Here is a 16,618-nt window from a genome sequence, read left to right as displayed (position 1 = left end):
TCACTTGGACATCAAGTCACTGACTCTTTGAGTGTGACTATCCAGCAAATTCCTTATCCACTGAGTGGTCCACCCATCAGATCCATGCCTCTCTAGTTTACAGACAAGGATGTCATGTGGGACAGTGCCAGAAGCTTTGCACAAGTCCAGGTCGATGACATCAGTTGCTCTTCCTGCATCCACCAACGCTGTAACCCTGTCACAGAAAGCCACCAGATTTTTCAGGTCTGATTTTCCCTTAGTGAAGCCACGTTGGCTGTCACCAATCACCTCTTTATTTTTCACGTGTCTTAGCATAGTTTTCAGGAGGATCTACTCCATATTCTTGCTGGGCACAGAGGTGGGACTGACTGGTAGTTCCCCGGGTCGTCTTTTTTCCCTTTTTAAAAATGGGGATTACATTTCCCCTTTTCTGGTCAGTGGGATCTTCACCGGACTGCCACGTGTTCTTAAATATGATCAATAGTGGCTTAGCCACCTTATCTGCCAGTTCCCTTAGGACCCGCAGATGCATCTCGTCAGGTCCCGTGGACTTGTGCACCTTCAGATTCCTTGGATGGTCTTGAACCTGACCGTGGTAATAACATGGTTAAAGCCTTGCAGGACATTAAGGCAGTAATTCTGCCTCAGCTGCAGATATTTTGCCTGACACTTCTTTGGATTCTGCTTGGCTTTTTCATTGATTCACCACATTAGCGGCATCCTGCTAAGATGCCCTGAAACAACCATCTGTCTCCACCGAGAAGCTTCCCGTTGACACAATTTAAAAGGATCGTAACTGCTGGAGTGAACTGCTGGTATGAACTTTAAATAAGCGTCCATCCAGCCCTGTAGCCTGTCTTCAATGGTAGCTATAAGTAGATGCCTTCTGCAAACTGTAGCAACAGGACACGTGTGTACGATTCCCCTCCCAAACGTTTTCCCAGCTCCAGTTGCTGTGCTTCAAGGAATTCCTGAGCCAGATGGGCTTTCTGTATACTCATGAATCCCCCATGGCTTTCTGTTTCATGAACTTGTGCAGTCCTTTTTGGGAACTCCTGGCGTGTATAGCATTATGTTTAATAACTGCAAATTTGTCTAATTTGTTCTGAAGCCAGTTGTATTTCAAACCTTTGCAACATCCTGCAATAGTGAGTTTCAGAATTCTGACTGAGTTGATAAATGTTTTCTTTTGTTCTGTTTTAAACTTAATTGCCCATAATTTAGTTGGAAATCATTTCATACTTATTCTGAAATACCTAATCCATAGGGGTCAGTTGCTCTTCACCACCTTTCTTGATTTTTGAGATTTGTCATCTTACCCTTCATATTTTTTCCTGAGTCAGCGAGCTCTAGTCTGGTTAGTCTTACATGGAGTTGTATTGTACTTCTGATTGATATATTGTCCTTACATGACCTGGTTATCATAAAAAGTCCACTTATGAAAACAATTGACGCAGCCCACCAGCCAGAGCCACCCAGCCTCTCCATATCATAGCAGTTGTTTCCTAGGATGGGAAACTCATCCCTCTTGTTATCAGAAACCCCCGTAGTCCGTATCTCTGTCATACCAGATGTGTGTACTGATGAACTTACTTCACTTGACTTCATCTAAAGCAGATCTCGTAAGCCATCAGAGTAGATTTTTTTTGGCCTTCTAGCCCCAAAGTGATTTAGAACTGTGTTTTGTCAGAATCTGGTGGTTTGCTGCTCAGCGAAAATTAAAGATTTCTTTCAGCAAGGCTGGCAGGAGTGGCGGTGGTGCAATACAGATCTGTGTATGTGTAGCTTGCAGATTGTGCTGAATTTTGAGTGAGCATACAGGTGGGGTCATGCTGCTCTTGCAGGAGATGTCTTAGGATCATCTCTTCACATCTTCACTGTAGATTATATCACTATAGTTTAATACAGTTTGTTAAGCTGCTTTTCATTACTTTATTTCAGTCTAGGACACTGCATCTTCAGAATACAGTCCTTCCACCCATAGTTTGCAGTTGAGCCTAGTAGTTAGTTTGGCTGGTTTGCAACCAGTGGCTCAACTTTCAGATTTTTGAAGTCAGGCAGCTTTTCAAGTCTCTGTCAGTGATGCAGGAGTTCTCCCAGCTTCTAGAAGATGCTTCTGCTGGTACTTTTATTTTTTTGTGTGTGAGTGTGGAATATTACAAATAGTTTACTAGTACTGTATAGCAAATGAAACATAGGGTAGGTTTAACAAGTACATGAGATCTTTTGCTTGATAATCTCTTCTTCTGTGCTTCACCCTCTTAGGTGTAGACCTCGACCTGGCAAGAAAAGAAGAGGAGCAGCAAATGCTACAGGATGCCCGACAGTGGCTGAACAGTGGGAGAATTGAAGATACAAAGCAGCCTCGAACAGGTGCCACGGCTCTTCATGTTGCTGCAGCAAAGGGCTATTCTGAAGTCATGAGGTAGGAGCTCCTTTCCAGGGCTGATGCGTTGAATTAAGGCTGATTTTCATAAGGAACATGTCTAGCTTTATAGTTTAGAGAAATCTGTTTCATACTGAGATTTTCAGGCTGCTGTTTCTCAAGAGGCTTTGTAGATTTATGTGCCCAGCCGTAGTGGTTCACCTAGAAATACACAGGGACTGGAAGATTCCCTTTCATACTTCTAGGCCTCTAAAGTGTTGTTAGGTTTTCAAAGAGTGAGACATAAATGAGAAGGTTCAATTTTCACTATTGGAGTAACAGATTTAGGAGTAGGAAGTTAAACAGTATTAGGAGATAAAAGTATAATTTCAGCCTACAAAGCGCCAATACATGCTGCATGACAATCACAAACACCCCAACACCTTACGCGACCATTCTAGTGGAAAAACAGTGTCCACCCCTATCTCACTGTGCCCTGCTCCTTAATGCTACTGCTGCAGCAGCCACCAGCCGTGACAGAGGGATTCCTGTAAGTAACAGTTCTGCATCTACTGGTCTGGCACTAACAAGCTTATTATGAACATAAACTTGCCAGATGTAGTGTTTCCTGGCAATAAAGCATTTAATTTTTTTACTAGTAAGGTCAAATCAGGGTTTCCAACAATAAAGCTTTTTCCTCTATTCTTTATGTACAGGTGGAGCTGCCCTTGAACATCAGCAAGGTTCCTTTATCGCCCACATTAAAATCTTCCTGAAAGTGTTCATCTATCATGATCCTTAATTTCATATTTTTGTGTGGCGTGACTTGTCGTGTAAGAGCTGTTACCTATCAAGCTCTATTTTGCTGTTCTCCATGTTCCCTATTTGTATTCATTCATTAGAACTTATAATTGAGTTATAAGCTGTCTGTGCTTGTACCGTGCCCAAGAACAGTAATCTAACACAGCTTATGTGGATAGAAATGTAATATCCCCTGAATTTGAGGTGTTGGTCCTGTGGACTTTCAGTGGAGTGTTGTATATCAACAACCCTCAGTGAAGGCTGCGTTCACCGTTTGCAGGGTGACTTGGTTCTGGACAGCTACTCCTTGGCATTGATTGTTGTAATGATAAACAGATCTCATGGAAAGCTGACATTGTTTCAATCTTGTGTATTTTATGGCCACCCTGTAAGTTCAAATACAAAGCTTCAGTGACTTTAAACCAAAGGGGCTGGAAGCCAGGAGCTAGCTAACTCTCAAATGAGATGTGGAATTTGTCTGTGACCTTGAGTCTTTTAGCAGCTATGTTCCTTCCTTTTGCCATCTGGAAAATCAACATAAAGTCAGCACCTAATTTAAAATTTCTTTCACAGAGAAGCACACTGCTGCAATAGTATGACTATGCTTTATTTAGCACAGTACCATGTTGGTGTAAAGCTGCAGAAGTTTCAAAGCCGTTGGTGCCGTTCGAGGGTTGTGCGTGATTTCCCTTGTGCTGCAGAAGGGTGGCTCTGGGTGGTGGAATTTCCCATGATGGAAATTTTCAGTAGTAGTTTTACTGGACTCACAGAATTCCGCTGGGATCTTCTTCAATATTTAAACACCTTGGATAATAGTCAGTTTTGTTACATGAGCCGCCCAGTACTTTCATCTGATCACTGGTGTACCAGTGTGCATATGTCTCTGAAGCTTCAGGTGACAACTGACTCTCTTCTGTTTGTTTTGGTTTTAAATATTGAAGCTCCAGATGCTACGAAACGCTAGCGCTCGGGTCTGGTTGAGAAGGGAGTGGGTGGAAGGTACACAGCAGTAAATGTAGTGCAAGGGTCTTCCTAAGCAGGTTCGCTTGGGCAAGATTTACTTTAACTGTGCAAGGACTAGTTTGCAAAAATGCTTTTTTGGTTGCTTAACCCAAATGTGGGTTGCTTAACTTACAAATTTCACATCTGTCAATCACAGTAACGTTGTTGCTTGTTACCTGGCAGCCCTACTGGCATCATCTCCTTCTGGACGGTTCCTACAGGGTGGCTTTGTTCTCTGGTAGAACCAAGACTCGGCTCCAGTTACCAAATGTCTCCCCATGCCAGGTGCTGCGCTTGGCTCCTTGTTAGGAGGTGACAGTCTGCAGGGACACCTTGTTTGCTCAGTGCCTGAGTGAGTCTGCTGGGTTTCATGCATTGGCGTTCAGACTGGGCCACCGATGCCAGGTTGGAAATGAAGGTGTTCTCCCAGTTTAGAGCAGGCTGAAAGGGATCCTGACCAGTTAGACGCATTCCAGCAGGTTTTACAGTGAAGTCACTTCTCATTTACTGCCCTATTCTGTTACAGCTGCAAGCACGTTGAGTGGGGTCTTGCTTGGGTGAATAAACAAGTTAAGGAACCACTAGCTTATTGTGAACCGTACTGCCTACTCTGTGGCTCACAGTGTGAACTCTTCCGTGTCGAGAAGTCCTTCTGGAGTGGGCAGAAATCAATATTGCTTCTTTCCTCAGGCTTTTGATCCAGGCTGGGTTTAATTTGAATGTCCAGGACAATGACGGCTGGACTCCACTCCATGCTGCTGCACACTGGGGAGTGAAGGAGGCTTGCTCCATCCTGGCTGAGGCACTGTGCGATATGGACGTCAGGAACAAGCTGGTTAGTACACACAGATGTTTGCACAACTTATGCAATGTATTTTATAGCCAGATGAATATCAGCTTTATTGCCTGCCACTTGATCCAATGCCATGACAAAGTTACACGGTGAGCAGCTCTCCTAGCACATGCACTGGAGCATTTAAAATCATCAGAAAATAAAGAATCTTGACTTGAAGGAAGGCAGAAAAGGTTTTAAGTATTACTGGAAAAGATCAGTGGTTAAATTTTAGGACAAAGATTGTAAGGAAGGACAGAGGCTACTGTGTTTTCCTGTTTTAGTGTAATCCTGACGAATTAACAACAAAATAAACAGTCTTGGAGTGCAAAATAATATGCTATTATTAAGGTGTAGGGCACTGAGAACTAGCAAACCCTTGAGAAACCGGCAGCTTTAAACCTTCCTGTTCTACTACATTGGTTATAAAAAGGGAAATCAAAAAATTGACTCAGATTTGTGAGAAATGACTAAGAAAAATAGGATGGAAGGACAAAAAAGAAAAGGAGAAAAAAGAAATTCTTCCATCCTAATAGTCGGAAGTTTTTTCTTGAAGACCCCGTGGATTTTCAAGAGCTGCTGTGTGCTTGTTCAGGGTTGTTTCTGCCTTCCCCTCCCTGCTGCGATGTCCAGGCAGCACCTGTGAGACGCTTCCCGCTGGAGCGGTCTCGTGGGCTCTGTCGCACCGCGGCTGCTTCTTGGGAGGAAATTAGGTTGTATGTGTTTGGAACAGCACGGGGGAATGCCAGTAGGCAACATCATTTGATGAGAGAAATGTGGCACTATTTATTTAAGTGCATCTGCCCGCACTGGAAATCAATGTGAAAGAAACGGCTGAGAAGGAGCCGTTTTAGTGTGGTGAGCTCTTTGGCATCCGAAATACAGGGAATCTTTTATGTGTTAAGGTGCTTTTCCACAGTGTTCAGAATGTGTGTGGGTTTAGTGTTACACCAGACTTGAAAAGAAACAGGCAGAGTTGTCTTTGCTGCATTACCTGCTCTTCCCAGTCAAGGATTGTTGCCTTGCTAGGTCCCGTGGCCAGGGCAGCCTCTATTTGTTTGATCCCTAGCCGTTGGGTTTCATTAGGTGTTGTTAATTAAATGGTTATTACAGCTTTAGTTATGGTGAAAATGTAACTGATTTCTTGTTTTGTGCCACAAAGCAATTTTTCTGGTTTGTTTTATTTTGTAAATGCCCGTGCATGTGGAAATGGCTCCCAGATTTTTTGCCCTGCTGAGGACTGGCAGCCTTTGGTGGGGTTCAAGTACATGATGATACGGTACAACAGGTTGATCCCATTCCTTCTCAGTGCAAGAGTGTCCTTTTTACAGACTTGGAAAGTCAAATCTATCGCTCCTGGCTGTTAGATCTTAGCAGGTGCCGTCAGGGAACTGCACTTCCATGGCTAGGGCTGCTCAGACTGTGGATTGAGTTGTAAAACTACCACCGGTGTCGCATGGCTTTCCCTCCTCTGGAGTGAAACAGGGTGTGCTACTCAGCGTTTGGGGGGGAGGATGTGGAGCATGATCCCTGCTGTTCTTCGCTGGTAAATAGTGCTTTTCTGAATGTTAGTGCTGTGCTATATTGGGTATGCTCTTGTCTTCTCTTATCGCATCAGGGCCAGACGCCGTTCGACGTGGCTGATGAGGGACTAGTTGAGCATTTAGAAATGCTGCAGAAGAAACAGACTGTGGTGAGTTTTTGGCAGATCATTTTCCACCTCTCCAATTACCTTTTCACACACGGGTGTTCTCTAAGACATATGGTGTCAACAGACGCAGGAAGCTGAGGCCCAGCTATTTTTTTTTTCTGTGTTAGTCATTTGGAATCTTTAATTACAACAATGTTTTTAATAGCTAGAAATCTAGAAAACTGGATGACTTCACCGAGAAGGTCAGTAGTGTGCTGACTTGCAGATTTATGTGAACTGGTAAGGAATGTATAGTTCATCTTTGGAATGATTATTCTGCAGTTGCTTTTGTTAGCTGGCAAGCTTTCTAGCATCAAACTGCTCTTTTCTTAATGAATGATTACCCAAGTCAACTCTGTGTTGCATCTAAGGAAATATGCTGTCAGTGTTGAGAAAGAGGTCTGTTACCATGTCTGCCTTTCTTACAATAGGGAGACTTTTGATTGAGTGAGAAGAAATTATAAACTTCAGGGAATTGTGGATCAAAAAATTGGTGATTTCAAAACCATATTAAGTTGCAATTTCATAGTGCAATGGAGATATTGGAAGGGATTATAAGGAGACAGTTGGCATAAAAAAGGAGAACAGGAATATATCTTGATCAAAGTAAAGCCAGTTGTCAAGTCAGAAAGTTGGTTTTGGATTGCATTTTTTCCTATTTCATCTGGTCTACTAAAAAAACCCCCACAAAACAAAAAAAAACCCCAAAAAAACAACAACAAAAAAAAAAACAAAAAACAAACCCAAAAAACAAACACCACGACCCCAAACCAACTTCTTTAAAAAAAATAAAAATCAGTATAATTTAAAACATTGGATTCAGAAACAGACATAATGAGAACACTGCTGATAAAACCCAGTAAAGTATTTTGAGGAACTGACAATGTGGGTGGTAGAACTCAAGCTCTGATCATAACACAGCTGCTCTTGTCCTTAAATAGCATCCTTAACATTCGCAGAAACTTTTTAAAAATTAATCAGCTTCTCCCTAAATGAGGTGTTGATAAATACTATCTGTGGTTGTATTCTGGATTTCCTCCTGTCTCACTACACCAGGATGCTGCAGATCACTGCACTCCTCAGAAGAAAAGAAAAAGCAAAACAATGAGAAGAATTTTTGGGGATGGGTGCTAACCCATTTTTAGGCCTGCTTCACAGGGGCTGGCAACCCCCTTGTTCTCTATATAGCAGCACTACATAAAGGCCTTTTCCGTGTGTTAAATTAGTGCAGCAAGCTATAGTAGAACTGGGAAGAAGAGAAGAATCCAGATTTTATCACACTTTTTTTTAATGGATATGATTTTTTAATGGAAAGGCCATTTCATCATGTGTGTTTATCATATTTATCACTTAAAATAGAAAACTTACATTTGCTAAGAATAAAGTAGGCAGTTCTACAGCATTTCTCCAAGTACATTATTTTGCTTTCAAAATGGCTCTCAAATCAGAGGTGTTTTTTTCTTAAATCTAAAGCTTGTAGTGGAACAATATGCCATCCTTGCTAAAAGATTTGCTGCGGTTATTGGAGAGGATGTTGTTTGCTGGAAGCAACTCATTTGATTTGGGTGTGGATGTTTTTCCCAGTCTCTGAATTACCTGTGAATGGAGCAGGCTGTTTCCTGCACTTCCCAGCTGTGCTCCAGCAGTTTGTTCGGATTAACAACAGGCTGTACCCCAATTTTTGGCTCTTTGCTGGACTCTGTAGCATTTCCCATGTTCAGAATTTGCAGAGCTTTGGCTTCTTGTGCCTGGTGTTGTCTCCTATCAAAAGGGAAGGAATAACAAGGCTAGACATGACACAGAAGAGACAAACGTGAGCCTCTGATTGCATCCCTTTTTCTATGTCGGCTGTCTCTGTGCTTCTGGAAGGTGCTGAAATGGTTTTTTCATTACTGTTTTGTCCATCACTGGTGACAAAATTAGTATTGCTTCTTCTGGGCAGAATCTGTCAGTTGCCATGGTGATCACAGGTGTTCTTGTGCGATGGCTTAATGCTGCCATTTGAGGGACGTAGGAGGTGACCCATCCTGGTAGGAGATCCATTGGTCACCTCTATGGGGCACACCTGGATGCCTGCCTCTGAGAGCCAGTACATAATAGCTACAAAGGCAGCAAAGTTTTAACTGAATCTAGCCTGATTTCACGGGTGTACAACCACCTGCAGAGAGACCTCCAGCGCCGTGCCTGCGTGTGCCGCTGCAGGGCAGTACGGTGGCATCAAGCTGTGATGCTGGGTCTTGGCCGGGGCTGCTGCAAACTTCCCCGAAGGTTTTATTAAACTGCAGCTTGAGTCTTGAGGACATGCTGGGTGTGTGGCTGTGCCCTTATAGAGCTCCAGTCCAAGGCATCCAGTGCTCTTGGCTCATTAAACAAATCGGCAGTATTTTTCGTCTAATGAGGCTGGGATGACCTTATGCTGTGGTAATTACTGGTTTGTGCTGAGGTGGCTTGTTAAGATGTCTCTTCATTCTCTCTCCAATCTTCATGGACTTCTTGACAGTTGCGAAGTGAGAAGGAGACGAGGAATAAGCTAATCGAAGCGGACATGAACGGCAAGCCTCAGAGCGGACTCTTCACCAAGTACGTCTCTCCCCTCCGTTTTGAAAAGCAGCTGCACAGAGTGACAGGAGACCAGCTTCGTCTGTTAGCAGCCAGCTGGCCTCAGCTGGTTTAAAAAAAAAAGTTCATTGCCGTTCCTCTTCATTTCATGGTTTCTGTAACATTTGAGATCTCTCAAATACAATTTTAGCTGTTTCTAACATACCTGCTGAATGGTTGAAAAGGGACTTAGGTCAGTGCTTGGTCCCCCAGCTTCTGCTCAGTGTCAGTTTGACCTTTGGGCTGAGAACTGCACCTCTGCAGCCTCGCCGAGCCGGGCAGTGTGGCTGCTGGGTCGTGCTGCGCTAGGAAAAGAGAGACCGCATGTTTTGGGATCGAGAAATGCTTGCAAATTTAGGAAATGTGAGACTGGTGTTGGAATCCATGGCAAATGGGCAGTGCTGGAAGTGCTGGGATGTTGAGTCTGTAGATGGATTTTGTTCATTTGCTTGTTCTATATGTAGCAAATCATGTCTGTGTGTTCCTGAGAAGTAGAACTCAGAAATAACTTGCTTGACTGGCAGGCCTTTAAAATTTCTGTATCTTGCAGCAAAGAGAAGATTCTTTATGAGGAAGACACGCTGAAGTCCATGGAAATGGAGGAAGAGAACAAGGATTCTAGCAGTTCTAGTTCTGAAGAAGAGGAAGAAGCTGAAGAAGATGAAGTTTCAGAATCAGATACTGAAAAGGAGTCAGGTAAGACTTACTACTGTCTTGGATTTGATGATTAGCCTAGCAATATTAGGGGACCAGTTTGAGAGCTGCTTTTTTGCCTATTTTTTTTTTTTTTTATCTTAGCTGTTAAAGACAGCCTGAAAGCCTTACTTCCAGTGTTTATGTATAGAATATGGAGAAAGAATTCTGTAGCTAGTGTACTAAAAAAGCTGATCTAAATGCTGACTCGCAGGTCAACATAAGTTTTCCCAAAAAAAGCTGTGGGTAGTATTTTAATTTCTACTTCCAGCTGACTTGAATTTGAGATAACACATTGTTCACAGGTTATTCTTAAACAGCAGGCTTTTTTTTCTTGTTAGCCAATTTCAGGATGAATACTTCAGTTACTGCAAGATGGTAGAAAAGCAATTGAACATGTAGGAAGGTAACAGCCTGTTGTATTTGGATCAGATAAATGAAATTAAGGGCTGAAGCTATTTTGTATAATTATAGAGATAAGGAACTTTTTTTTCTGACTGTGATGTATAGTGATCTATAATAATTGCAAAACATAGTGGAAAATAAGGATTAAGTACATTGAGTCACATTAGCCTTTACATTATAGCATATTGCTGGCATCCTACTCCCATTTTCTCCCATAATTTCTATGGCTTCCTTAATTAGTTTAAACAGCATATATGTGCAGCACAGAAATTTTAAATAAAGATACTGAACTTTACAGTAAGCCAAGACTTATATAATATTTCTGCAGAGATGGATCTTGGACTATGATGTATTTAATGGTTAAGCTACTTTTAACAGCAGCTTACTTGGCCTATATATACCTGTGTACTAATAAGTAAGTGCTTGCAAAGAAGTGTAGTTTAAAGTTTTGTTCTGCTTCATCTGCCAGTAAAATTGTCACCTGTGTTCTAATTGTATCAATTACAACATTTATCACAGTATGAGAGGTGTTGAAAATCCTGGCTGGCCTTTGTAGTTACAAAAGCTCTTTGGGTATGACAGTAACAGGGTGAAATAATCTTTTGGCTTTTAAATCAAGCAGATGTAGTGGAGTCGTCAGTGGTAGAAAAGTCATGCAGAAGAAGTCACATTTCTTTGCTCCGTAAGTCAGGGTTTAAGTAGAGAGCAGCCCGGTATAGCTGTGTGCCAGTCCTCGCAAATGTGGTAGGAGCTTGACGCAAATGCCCCTAACGAGCAGCGGAGCTCGGCAGTGTTCAGCTGATGCAGGAACAGCACGAGAACCCTCAGCAGGGTGAGGGCTACTGCACGCAGCACTAGATCTGGTGTAAAGCCAGAGCAGGTATTTCTACTGAGTTAATTCACTGAGCAAAGGCCATTATAATAATCTATTTCAAACCACTAAAGCTAAAACAAATTGAAGACAGAAAGCATTCAAGTAATGCTTAAGCATCGGGCTCCAGGCTTTGTTACCTGGGCTCTCCCCTCCTGGAGAGCTTATTGTTCCTTTGAGGAACTTCAGTCAGAACTGAGACCCCACCTTGTAAACTTCTCAAATCTCTAATGAAATGAACGTGAACTGGCCCAGCTTGGATGTAGGCATAGCTGTCAGTTCTTGCCTCTGTGAATGGGGTGCACATTTCTGGTATTCTTTTCAAAACAAGATTCATGAGATAACAGCATCAGCCCACATGTTATAGGAGGACTCCAAAGATAAGTAGGGATGAAAAGAGCTTTTCATAGAAAATTATAAATGTCACAGTATTATTAGTTTCCAAGACAGTCTTAAGAACAAATATGTTTTATTATCTGCTAGACATTTGAATTGGTTGGATGGATACAACAGGCATGTTTTTGAAAAACATGGAAATGTTTTCCTTATTCCTCTTCGTTTTCTTCTGAGATTGAATACTCACATAGCTTTGTAATTCTGAGCAATGCTGGACAAATAGAAGACGACTGTTCTCAGGTGTTCAAAGTCCAGATGAAGGGAAAAAAAAAAAGCCCAAATATTGTTATCAGTGATCTTTTGAAACCAAAAAATTTTAACTCCTTTGGTAACTGAGCATAAGGCAGAACAAAGTAGAAGCTGGCAGTAGGATACAGAAATTTATTTTGAGGTATGTTTTGAGGGGTCTCAGGTTGCGATACATTTGTTGAATTTGCAGAGACTGTGGGAGGAGAAGAAATTTGAAGAGGTAAGCAGTGACATTGCTGGAGTGCTTCAGAGAGTACCATGTTTCTTACAGTCTGTAAGAAATGTGTGTTCTTCAAAGGAAGCTAAGTACATTAATGCGGTTTTATTTATCTTGAGGACAGTTAAAAATTTGGCATTGGGTTCTCTATAAACAAGAGAAAGATCAGTATAAAATTCTGTGGTCATTACCTGTGCTGGTAACTATTGTAGTACATAATTATTGTGAATTAAAGTAGGTTAGGGAAGCTTTTAATGGGGTTTTTTCCAGTGGTGGATTTTTTTTTTGTGGAACACCCCCACCCCACCCCCAAGAAAAACCCAACAACAAACCCTTAAGAAAAATTATATTTATGCCAAATTAGAGAACTAAATTTTTAATCTTCCCAAGTTTGTTTTGGGGAGAGTGAACTAATCTTCAGTAGTTTCCCGTGATTGGAATTCGTAATGTTCATTGCTGAAATTTTAATAAAATGAAACGTGGGCTCCTCTCCTAAAGACAGCAGTGCCTGTGGTCATGCAATCTCGCACGTTGCTGGTACAAGGTACTTTTGCCTGTCCTGCAAGTGACTCCTTTTGGTCACATTGCTCACAGTTAGAGTTCTTTCCAGCCTGTCATTACCGCTTAAGCTTGTGCCCTTGTAATTAGGCCTGACCTTAAAAGCTGACCTCTGTAGTATAAGCTTCCAGAACACGCTACCAGTTGCCGTGTAGCCCAGCCTGTAAAGCCTGCTGGCTGTCGGGTCAGGTCTGCTCTGCCCCCCTGCAAGGCTGAGGGTTCTCCTGCGTTCTGCAGGCTTCACCCTCCAGAAATCAGCAAGCGGCAGGCATGTCATGTGTGGTCTGTATGCTTTTCCGTGGGCTGCTGTGTGCCAGGTCAGGCCTGCAAGAAGTGGGTAGCCTGCCCCTTCCTAAAAGGGCTGTTTGAAAGTGCAAGAAATGAAATACTCTGTTCAGATGACTTCAGTGGAAGTTCTGAGGTAACACAAAGAGAGGGAAAGGTGGCTGAGACTTCAGTATCACTCAACCTTCCTAGGGGAAAGACACTTTATCTCTTTAATTCTGGATCTGTTAGTCCTGTTATTTTTAGATGTTTCTCTTGGCTTGCTCTTTTCTGTTTTCTATGTCCTTTGAATCCTGTTTTCTAGGAGCCAGAACGTTTGTTTCAGAAAAAACGATTTTCATGCTCCAAGGTGCCATCCTCACAGACACTCTATACCAAACTGCTTTTTATGTGTAGTAGAAGATCTTTATTCACTGCACATATGTCATTTGCCAGTACTGTTTGGGTGCTTACACTTAAAATGACTTTGTTTTTTCAAAAACATGACTGTGTGAGGCACTCATAGCTGTGAGTAGAAAACATTGTTTTGTTGGTGTAGGTACATCGTTTCTCAGGCACGTTGCATGTGGCTGTTTGGTAAATAGTGTATCTTACAGCCCTGTGCACTCCTGGCAATTGAACCTGTTGCCTGAGACACAGTTTCTGCTTAGTCTCCCCCGGTAATGCCTGGTGGATTTTCTTATGTCAAGCATGGTGCATAGATACAAAAAAAATTTAATACTGGATGATTGCACTTGTCTAACAAGGGAGCCAGCTGTGAGCTTTGATGGGGCTTGCTTAGCTTGCTTTGAGCCCTGTTAAGGATTTTTGTTGGGTTTCAGTTCTAGTTTCTTGTAGAAAAACAGATTTTGCTGTAGAAGACCAGAAATTCTGTCCACCAGCACAACCAACTGCAGCAGAACTGTGCAGTGAGATCCACCGCCCAGCACAGCGGGGCCATGGGCTGTGATGCCTGCCCGTGCACTGCAGGAGCAGCATGTTCTGCTCTGCTTCCCCCACGTTTTACAAGGGAAGAACAATCCCTGAGAGGAAGCAAAATTGTGAATAAACAAAGAATCTGTTTGTCTTCCTTAAGGTGCTTTCTGCAAAGATTTTGCTTGCCTGTGAGGATGAAGTTCAAAAGCTTTGCCTGGCAAATGTATCCATCGTGTTCTTCAGTGAGGGGAAAGCTTCCTTGCGGAAAGCCCTGGTTAGCCCGGGCACTGGGGGCAGCTTTATGATCTAAGGTTTACTCAGGTCACAGCAACGCAGAACTGGAGTTTAGCACACGCTGTGCTTGTAAAGAAGGGCCTTGGAAGTGCAATACTGAAACACTTGGTTTCTCTTCTTCTTTAAAATTGTAGAAAGGAAGGAAGAGCCCTTTGCCAACCACTCCAGCCATGACACCAGGCCTAGCATCACCGAGCAAATACCACCACCCGAGCCCAACTCCTTCACTGCATCTGCCAGAAGAGTAAGTGAATTTGGAATCAATGGGGACTCCAACAGTGCTTGAAAGCAGTAGGTTTTACTGGGTAATTGATGTTCTGGAACCATTTTCCAGAGGAGTTGCACGACCTGAATTTAGGAAAGCGTGATACTATGCAATTTTGATAAAGACACTGTGTTAACAACAGTAGAGGACCGGCATAAAGGAGGATGTTTGTATGATAAAGTTCCTCTTGAATCTCTTACCCTCCGAAGCAAATTGCACTGTTTGCAGGAGAAACCCTGCTTATCGCAAGTGCTTTGTGTTGCTGTCGGCTCTGAGGTAGCCGATGCCGATCTCTTACCGGTAGGAGATCATCCACCGAAGCTGGTTCCTGCTGATACATCAGCAGGGAATTTGGCATCATCATCTAAAGTGCCTCTGACTTGCCAGACTCAGTCGATTCAGTGGCATGTTGTTAGAGCCCAGTAAGCAGAGAGGATAAAGTCTGCATCTGACTAGACAGCTAGGCTATGAAAGCTTTTTAAAGGTGAAGTAGAGTTACTGAAATCTTATCTGAATTCTCCAGCTCTCGCGTCACTCAGCTAGATGGCACCAGGAGACTCCATTCTGCTGGGGACTGGTATCTTACACTTCTGGTTTCTTTTTGCACCAGAATATGGAGAACAGCTGTACAATGCAGGCACCTTGCTGAAGTCTGAAGCACCGGGTACCTGTTAGAGGGAAGATATTTCTTGCTGGGTCACAATTTTTTATTTTTGACATGCTACTAAGTCTTAACAACTTGTCCAGATCTAATGCAATAGAGTTCCTCTGGATGTTGTTCAATTCAGGCTGGCTGAGCAGGGGAAGTATTAAAGGTAGAAGGTTACTGGGAAGTGTGAGCTTCACTTAACCTTTTCCCAGCTGCAGAGTACTGTTCACACTCACTGGAGCTGTTTAACCCGGAACAAGACTGGGTTAGGGGTATAGAAGCGGGCCTGTGTGCAACACAGTTATTATTTTGACCTCAGTCACGTAAGATTGGCTGCTTCACCTTTTCTTACATATTTGATTCTTCTGTAACTCTCTTTGTCAGATTGAGGTTTATATGGAAAAATATGAGTGCTTGTGTTGCCCTCCATTTGTGGAGTTATTAGTATGTGTGCTGTTTCTATGTTGTTCAGAAATTACAGGAGGCAGCTTTTACTGTGGATTTGAGCTTTTCTCTGAGGAAAGTGTCAAAACTACATTAAAGTGTTAGAGCTGTGTAGCTCAGTAGACTGGAAGTGCTAGAATTAGTGGAGTACGGATTAACTCCTTGCATCTGCATTAACATAAGAGCTAAGAAACTTTGCTAAAATATTGCAGTGATAATTTTATCATTGCGGTCTTGAGTCAGTGAGCATGATGGCACAGCTCCCCAGTAGCTTCATTTATTTTGGATAATGTCAGATGTTTTCTGTTATATAGAATATGGTATAACAATGCTTATGTTAGCTTTGGCTGAAAGCCTTGTCTACCTCAGTACCCTGTCCTTGACAGCGACCATCAAAAGATACTAGAGAAGACAGAACCTAGCTGGACTTCTCTCCTACCTTCTAGCAATTTGCATTTCAGGGACTTGCTGAACCTGTGGTATTTCTTGTGTTCAGTAGCCCCTGTTGGACTTTTCCTCTATGAATTTATGCAGTCACTTTTTGAGTGCCCATAATGTTTGGGATCCTGTAATGTCCAGTGGAAAAGGGTTCTTCAGCTGAATTACATATTATACCTATGTTATGTTCAGAATTTCCTGCACCTGTTTCGTTCAGCCTGCCACACACTGGTTTTATTTGCTGCCCCTAGTTCCTTTATGGGAAGGAACAAGGAATAATCGTGCCACTGAGGGTTTTATGTACCTTGGTCAGATCTCAGCCTTGGGACTCTTGATATACTGAGTAACTCATACAAAAGCGCTCTTGCTCTACTCATCCTTGGTGCTTTTCTCTGAATCACTTCCCCTTCTTCTATACTGCTTTTGAGCTGTGCATGATATCAAAGATGTGATTGTACCTTGCAGTAACACAGAGTCATGATAGTGTTGTGTTTCATATTCTGTTCCTTTCCAATAATTCCTATTGTTTTGTTTGCTTCATTTCCTCTACAGCGTGGTGTTGAGCCCCTGTCTTTATGGAAGTATCTCTTGTGGTGCCCAGCCTCCATTCTTGAATGGCAGTAGGCATCTTTTTGTAAGACTTGTACAACTTTAGTTACAGTTATCACC

General features: G+C 42.5%; 1 protein-coding gene across 5 annotated transcripts in view; it reads left to right on the top strand.

Moving 5' to 3' along the window:
* The window catches only part of PPP1R12B (protein phosphatase 1 regulatory subunit 12B), a 128,462-nt gene that overhangs the window by 40,202 nt on the left and 71,642 nt on the right, over positions 1 to 16,618 (top strand). For all 5 annotated transcript variants that reach the window (XM_056361297.1, XM_056361298.1, XM_056361296.1 and 2 more), the window contains exons 4-9: positions 2,248 to 2,407; positions 4,841 to 4,985; positions 6,601 to 6,675; positions 9,173 to 9,252; positions 9,821 to 9,966; positions 14,288 to 14,397. In XM_056361297.1, the coding sequence (XP_056217272.1) occupies positions 2,248 to 2,407; positions 4,841 to 4,985; positions 6,601 to 6,675; positions 9,173 to 9,252; positions 9,821 to 9,966; positions 14,288 to 14,397 (716 nt within the window). The remainder of the gene's footprint in view (positions 1 to 2,247; positions 2,408 to 4,840; positions 4,986 to 6,600; positions 6,676 to 9,172; positions 9,253 to 9,820; positions 9,967 to 14,287; positions 14,398 to 16,618) is intronic.

The sequence above is a fragment of the Falco biarmicus genome, chromosome 16 (assembly GCF_023638135.1).
Source record: "Falco biarmicus isolate bFalBia1 chromosome 16, bFalBia1.pri, whole genome shotgun sequence".
Lineage (NCBI taxonomy): Eukaryota > Metazoa > Chordata > Aves > Falconiformes > Falconidae > Falco > Falco biarmicus.
This window is presented reverse-complemented; position numbering and strand designations above follow the sequence as displayed.